The 7,913-nt window shown below is 38.4% G+C and overlaps 1 protein-coding gene across 2 annotated transcripts in view; it reads left to right on the plus strand.

Annotated features, from left to right (window-relative positions):
* The window catches only part of dennd11 (DENN domain containing 11), a 29,707-nt gene extending 22,141 nt beyond the window's left edge, over positions 1-7,566 (plus strand). Inside the window, exons 3-9 of one of the 2 annotated variants that reach the window (XM_078568172.1) lie at positions 421-579; positions 2,511-2,670; positions 4,174-4,312; positions 4,981-5,109; positions 5,359-5,509; positions 5,738-5,862; positions 6,530-7,566. In XM_078568172.1, the coding sequence (XP_078424298.1) occupies positions 421-579; positions 2,511-2,670; positions 4,174-4,312; positions 4,981-5,109; positions 5,359-5,509; positions 5,738-5,862; positions 6,530-6,603 (937 nt within the window). In that variant the 3' untranslated portion in view covers positions 6,604-7,566. The remainder of the gene's footprint in view (positions 1-420; positions 580-2,510; positions 2,671-4,173; positions 4,313-4,980; positions 5,110-5,358; positions 5,510-5,737; positions 5,863-6,529) is intronic. The other variant, XM_078568171.1, reaches the window with a different exon arrangement.
* The last annotated feature ends 347 nt before the right edge of the window (positions 7,567-7,913 follow it).

Consider the following 7,913-nt stretch of genomic DNA (forward strand, 5'->3'; position numbering starts at 1 on the left):
TGCTACAAACTCAACAGGCTGAATGACCTTCTGTGCTGTAACCATTCTATGATTGCCAAAAAAAATTGGTCTATTTTCTTGAAAGCATTGAGCTTATGCCTAATACTTCAGTCACCCAACATGTATATTTTGGGCTTCCGACTGTTGAGGAAGTTTGCTTCCCAGTCATTCTGTCTTATATTTCTAACTTCAAAGTGTTGAGTGTGTGAATCCTTGTCAATTTTTGGCTTTAGCACATAGATGCTAATAACCTGTCAGGTAAGCCCTGAGACTGGGGAGGTTGCATCTGAACATTACCTGCATTGTATGTATTTGTAATAAGATTCAAAAAAAGTTAACTGAGAAGACTGCTTCCAGGTAAGCTATTCGCATTAATTTAATATGTATCCCTGATCAGTTAGCTGTCCTTTGTGTTTTCAGCTACTTTCGGAAAGGTAACTACTTTGGCATGGCATGCTTTGCCAATATGCCTGTGGAGAGTGAACTGGAACGAGGCGCTCGAATGAAGTCTGTTGGAATTCTGTCCCCATCGTATACACTTCTGTACAGATACATGCATTTTCTGGAGAATCAGGTCAGGTGAGGGCTCTTGTGTTAGTGGCCCTTAATATGTGGTGAATCATTTCATGAAAATGGTGTAAACATTCACATATCAAAAAACATTTGCACTTTAAGCAGTTGCCTTTTCTAAATAGGTGTTCCTCTAATAACAGACAAAGATCCTCTCATTGACTCCTAACTGCTGCAGTCTGATCAGCATCGGGGACTGCGCTGCTGGCTGAATATGCTTTTTGGTATAATGGGGAATCTAACAGGCACTAATGGATTTGCTTTACTGATGCATTACTGAGGAAAACTTGCAACAATTCTCAGCTGACTTGCAGTGCTGATGGACCCTTTCACAGTGATAATGAATGGATTTCCTCCTTAGGTTTCCCTTTCCCCTTTATTTCTCTGAATATACTGACTTGGTGTTGCTTATGTTTGCATAACATTTGCAAACATATGATTGCAAAACATTTGCTTATGTTTTGGGAAAGTTTTGTTTATCTTTCTTGTGTCTTTTCACCAATGATTAACCAGTTTACACCCTTTTGTTTTAATGCATTGTTTGACGCACCAGTTTCACCTCACAACAAGAATTCCAGAAATCTGTCTGTTGGCCATTTGACCTGATTCATTCTCATTCTTCATTTTTTTCCTCTGCAATTTTTTTTGTTTTGTTCACTTTTATATTAAACTCGTGCAGTTTTCAGGTCTGATGAAGTGTGTAAACTCAAAGTTAGCCTGTCTTTTCTGTTTTTAGATGTTAACATAACAGCTGTGTAGATTCATCAGTTTCCAATTTGATTTCAAGCTCATCTTTGGATATAATTTTGTTGATGAAGGCACCCATCCAACAACTTACTTTACCTTGTGTGAGCCAACTGCAATTGAATAGCATGCTGAAACTCACTTTGAGGACATCACATTTAATCCTGCTCTTACCTGAGCTCTGTACGGACTCTTCCTTGCAGTGCTTACAGAAAAGTATCTGGAACCTTCGTTTCCCTGTGCTCTTAACCTAAAGCTAATTCTACATAGAGCAGAGTTCAAACCTGGGGCCTTCATCAGTGTTAGTATCATGCATTCTTTAGATTTTATTGAATTAAGAGAACCACTGTCAGATTGTGTAATCTAACATTGTTTTTTTGCATACTGTTTATTAACTCTTACTGAACTCGATTGTCATCTGTTTCTTTTGGCACAGTAATACCACCAGGGCTTTCAAACTGTGCTTTCTGCGTACCAAGCATCTAAGTGTGTCATATTTTTGTATTTTCTTCATTTCTGTGCATCCTTGAGTTAGAGAAAAGAAAAATAAGTTTATATAATAAATAACTATATAGCACCTTAACACTGATCAACCCATACTTCAATATTACTGATTTTGCAGCCAAAGCAAAACAAATAAAGGGTGGTGTTGGTATTCTCTTTGACCCTCTCCTTTTCTCTTTTGCTGTATTGAATTATTACTATCTATGGTGAATCTCAAAGTTACATTAACAAATTAGCTGAACTCTGCAGTTTGGTCGGATGGACTCAGGACAATTAGGAAATGGAACAAAACTGAAGCAGGATTTGACTATTATGAATTATGCTGAAAAGAGACTTCCATCATACCCCCACCCAATTTCATCCAGAGGCAAAAGGTTCAAGTAACCATTGAATGATTCAGGCCTTTTGCTCTGATCCATTCTGGTGGAATTACTTGGATATTGCCGGGCAGATGGTAACAACAAGCTTCTGGAAGCTATATCCAAGAAAGGAATATTACAAACCTTTCCTCCCCCTATAAATCCTGGTTAAAATTCTAACAAATATGGGTTGTCCAGGTAAGGTGGAACAGTTTTCATTGTTGGAATGGCAAAAAAGTTTTAAGATCCCCACCACCCAGCAAATTAATGGAGGTGAGATTCCCAAATGACAAAATCCCTGAATAGCTCAGAATATATTGTATATTTTTACAGACATCAACTTGAAATCCCTGGACATTATGCACAATTAGAAGCCTTTTATGAAGACAAGAAAGGTGTTTTACCTGCAGGGATGAACAAAGGAATTCCTACATCCTTTCAGCCCCTTCACTGGCTGCCATCTGTTAACAAATACATGTATCCAGAGATGAAGGTAACAAAGAACGCAGCTGTATAAAATATTTGGTGTGGGAAAGGCAATACATTTGTTTGAAGAGGTTGTACACACCTAAAATGTTAATGTAGTAATTGCCTGTGTGAAGTGTCATCTGCTATGCTGAACTCTGAACAGTACTAATTTGACCCAAGATGGGATTTGCAATCGTCTGAAATTTAAGTTCTTTGTCAAATTAATTGCCTTGCCTTTTCCTTAGCACAATTCTATCCACAAATGCCTTTTGTATTAAATTGCTATTTTAAAAACTTCAATTTATAATGTACAAGTGAAGATTTACATTTTCCACTGATATTTTTGAAGGAAGAAAATTTTGAACGGACTAAGCGGTATATAATAACTCAGACTTTTGGACTGATTGGCAAATGTAACGCATAAGTTGCAGCTTCAGGTGTCCACGTTATTTAAAAAAAAACTTCCCCAAAGCTGTTTTATTTTGTATTTATAGCATTGCAACTTGTTATACAAGTTCTATGGGAGCAGAGTTCATTTCTGTGTAGAGTATTTGTGGAACACGTTGTGAAAACAAAGTGTTAATTAAAAATGACAGCCTGTGTTTATATAACACTATTAATGTAGAAAAATGTGCCAAGACACTTCACTAAGGCAAATCCAGAAAAAAAAGTTAGTAAGTGGAGTAACCAGAGGCTTGGTTGAAGAGATGGGTTTTAAGGAATGTCTTTAAAAAGGAGGTAGGAAAGAGAAGGGTTTATGGAGGAAATTCCAGACATTAAACCTTGGCAGCTGAAAGCAAGGCCTCTACTAAAGTAAAAGGAAGAAAAGGGTGCATGAGAAGCTACATTTAGAGGAGGTCATATTTGCAAATTTCCCCTACAAATGTAACAAGCTCTTTTACAATAATAGGTTTGGGACAGGTGACTCACAGCACAATCCAGTACTTAACATGAATAACCTATGATGGATAAGTACTGATCTGTCGAAAAGCATAGAATTGATGTAAACCCAAATAGGAAAAAGATTCAAATGTTGCTTGCATCTTGCTTCTCTCTGTATTTGAATTCCATCAATTATGAAGAGCAAACACTGTTGCTTTGATGTGGCATGGTGTCTACTTTTCAGAATACAGAGTATTCAGATATAAATGGGGAGTGAGCATGAATGAAATTGCCCCTGGATTCAGTTAACATGGCAGAGTCCAAGATTGGTCAGCCTTTTGAGACTGGTTCTACAAGTGATGGGCTAATTTCACTTTCCTTGCCCCATATTCTGTTGGTTGAGTTTTGGATAATTGACCTAACTTCCCAGGCAAAATGTTGTATATCCAGATCAGCTGTTGTCCATGGAGGATATTTACAGTAAACGAGACCTTGACGTAAAACACAGATTCCTATTTAAAACGTGGTGATGTGTCAGACAGTTTGAATTTGTCAGTTTCAGAATTTGCTGCCAGAAGCTTTATTAGGGCATTAACTAGCAAATAATATTTTTGAAATGTTGTTGAAATTCTTGTCTTGGAAACAGATTACTCATCCTGCGGGATGCATGTCACAGTTCATCAAGTTTTTCGGGGAGCAGATAATGGTTCTTTGGAAGTTTGCACTTTTAAGGAAACGGATTTTGATTTTCTCACCCCCTCCGGTTGGAGTGGTCTGCTATAGAGGTGTGTGCTTTGAATGAATTCATTTTTTAACCTGGCTCACATTTCATATTCCCTGTATTGCTAAGGATTGAGCAGATGAAGCACAGACCAATTACCGCTTGTAAAGATAGCTATTCGCTCCATAGTTGTCCAATTCCAGTTATTGACATGAGTCACTTTGTCACTGCAAGGTTTCTGCTGAAACTGCCCAGCAGAAACCTGGAAAACTTGTTGGTGACATGTTTAAGATTGGCTGGCACTGTTCATAGCCTCAGCCAAGGTGAGTAGGCAATTTTATTTTATTTTTGCTTGAGTAGGAACAAAAGTATTCATTATGTTTAAAGATATGCAATATTGCAGAGAACCAGCAACGGCTATTCCTTGCTCTTGATAGCATAGTGGCTAAATTTGAGTTTTGGTGTCACAGGCGAGAATGTTTGGACATTTGTCTGATGGGTGGTTGTTATATCAGCCCAACAAAGGTGGAGATATTGAAATTAGCTCCAGTATTCCTTTTTTGGATCTTCACATTCCTGATGGCTGCCCAATGACCTTTTGTTATCTGGATGACATACCCAATGTTTTGTGCCCTCCTCTGTGCTCCTTGCCCCCTCCCCAATTTGAATTGAACACCACATTGAATTTTCTCATTCTGTGTCTGCTTCTTCCCCCACCCCCTTCTTTTCTAGTTTATTGTTGTTGCTGCCTGGCAAATGTTTCACTGCCTGGGATTGGAGGAGTCCCTGAATCCAAGCCTTACTTTTATGTCAGCGTAGCAGATATAGAAACCCTGGAGACTGAGGTGTCTTATGTGGCCTGTGAGTATATGAAGCATTCTGACATTGCCTCCTAATATATCTGTAATTGTCTTTGAAGATCTAACAGATGGCAGCATCGTAGCATATTGTACATTACAACATCCACTTTATTCTATTTGATTGCAAAATGTTAACACATGTTTGTAAGATCTTTGCATAATTTGAAGGAGAATTTTTAAATTTAAATGCAAGTTGGGTTTTTAGCCCGATTTTGAGCAGTGACTAATAAACTGCATTTCATGTTTTAAGGCACAACAGAAAAGATATTTGAGGAAAAGAAAGATTTGTATGATGTTTATGTTGATAACCAAAATGTAAAAACAGATCGTGAGCACCTGCAGCAACTACTGAAAGTAAACAGTGCGGATAAGGATAAGTATCGCAAACTGAATGATCAGAGGTAAGCACAATCCCTTTTTCCTCAGTTTTTCCTCCCTTTTTCCCCATTTTTCTCAAATGCAGGAATGTGTTGAGTAATTGTAATCCCCACTCCTACTGCCGTAGGAATCCCAGGAAATGAACATGGACGTTCCTGATTGGTATTGCTCAACGTGTTACTGCATATGATTCTATAATTCAGTCAGCTAGTGAAGTGTCTTTACCCCCTTCTATTACTCTAATTTGGCAGGCTGAATTATGAATGCAAGTCTACTTACACTTACTGGATGCAAATCTTTCCAACAGACAAATGCTACTTTATTCTCAGGAGGTGGGGGGAGACTGCAGCTCCAATGAAGAAGACCTGTTCATTATGTAAGTAGCTAACAGTGCACACTTGTTGGGAAGAGAGGGGGAAAGAAAGTTTGTGACCTGAATGTGTAAGAAAAGACAAAACTTCACATAAATTCTAACATAGCACATTGGTCAATTTTATTTGATACCCAGTCTTGGTCCATTTCAACTATTAATTGAAGTCGGTTTAAGAAAAAAACTTATTGCTTGAAAGGATGTAAAATTGGATTCTGGAAGATGTGGTGACATGGAAAATTAGAGAAAGGATTGAAGGGAATTTCTGCGGATGTAAAACCTCAGTAATTGGGAATAATATAATTGGTTCAGGATTCACCATTTATATTCTAATTCAAGAGTTATTGCTGCATAAGGCTGGAAGGTAGAATAAAAATGCACAAATCTTGGAGGGATAAGGAAGAAGTCTGTTGCCTCCAGGGATTGAAGGAAGTTTGTAAGATTCACTCTTAATTCATTCCTGCTTTTCTAGTTGCTAATGTAAAGAGGTTTGCTTAGTTTAGTCTGTGAGTCTTTGGTTCTCATACAGACTTTGGAAGGGTTCTAATTAGAGCATATATCTCACACCAAAATTGGTTGTGAGCCATATTTTTCTGTAAAAGGCCCTTAAGGACTTGCTACTGTTTGTCCAGTAAGTTGGCTAATGTCTTTCATGATTTATTTTTATTTGCAGGTTTTTCATGGAACAGAACAATCGCATCTTCCAGATGTTGTTGGAAGTTTCAGCGTGCCAGGATAAAACACTGACAGCCGATCATGTAAGGAGTATGGGACTGGATCCCCAGGGGGATCGTATCTTCCTGATGGACTTGCTTGAAGTTTATGGGATTGATGTAATGTTGGTCATCGACAACCCCTGTTGCCCGTGATCCAAGAACTACAACTATATGAACTGGGCAGGACCAAGACAGGAGGAATGAATGGATGCATAGGGTTTAAAAAAAAATGAATAGAAACCAAGTGCACTTGTACTATGGCATGCTACAATTCCTTGACTTGTGCCCAGGTCAGTTTATGGGTCACTTGTTTTCCTGCCTCTCCAGTTATGTGTATATTTAAAGATTTTGGAGAATTAACCCAATGGGAGAAATCAAAGACGGTTTCACTGAAAGAAACACTAATTTGAAGGATTTTTTATTTGTGTTTTTGATTTTTGCCTTCTGATATTTTTTGCCATTTGTGAAGGTGTTGTATAACTAGCAGCTGTGAATTAGTACATACACATGCATGTATGCATTAATGTGAATACATTTCTAGAGACTCCATACTACTCCACTGTGAACTGTAGAGAGCCTTCTCTATATATTTTTCAACAAAGACTGGATTCTACTTTTCAGACACTCCTCCATTTGATTTCATGAGCCCCTCTCTTTAACGCCCCGCTTAATGTATTTTTTTGGCAATGGCCCACTCCTTTTTAAACTTTTATTGATAAGTTTGCCCTTGGATTTATTTTCTTGAACTGCTATTATACTATACCATCAAACAGAAAATTGTCCCTCAGCACAACTTCTAAGACTTATGATTAGCCTGTTGCAGATGCCTTTGTGATGTTCCACATTGAGAACAAGTTTCACTACCTTACTACATATCCCATTAAAATGTGCTATTAGCATTTGATTGGGGCCTCAGTATTTCAGATGTACAGAATAAAAGGCATTTGCTAATCCAGAATAGTGTTCTCTAGTGACAGAAACTTCAGGAGGGAAGTTTAAAAGCGTGCGCGCCTCTGATCGACGCCCCCAATCGGTGGCACGCCGCCATTTTACGTGGGCGGGCCAATTAAGACACTGTCACATGAGTTGGGACATGTGCATAACTTTTAAACACACTTTAATTACATTTTTTCAAACCTACATGAAACCTCATCCCGCTCGTGGATGAGGTTTCATGCTTTTTCTAATGCCCGCCAGGGCTCTTGGCCTGTCCGCCAACCTTAAGGTTGGACGGGTAGGTCCATTAATTAGTTTAATGACTTTATCAATGGCCTCAATTGACCATTGACAGGTGGGCGGGCACACAGCTGATACTGCTGACGCCCCCCACCTACCTGAAAA

The sequence above is a fragment of the Cetorhinus maximus genome, chromosome 22 (assembly GCF_964194155.1).
Source record: "Cetorhinus maximus chromosome 22, sCetMax3.hap1.1, whole genome shotgun sequence".
Taxonomy (NCBI): Eukaryota; Metazoa; Chordata; class Chondrichthyes; order Lamniformes; family Cetorhinidae; genus Cetorhinus; species Cetorhinus maximus.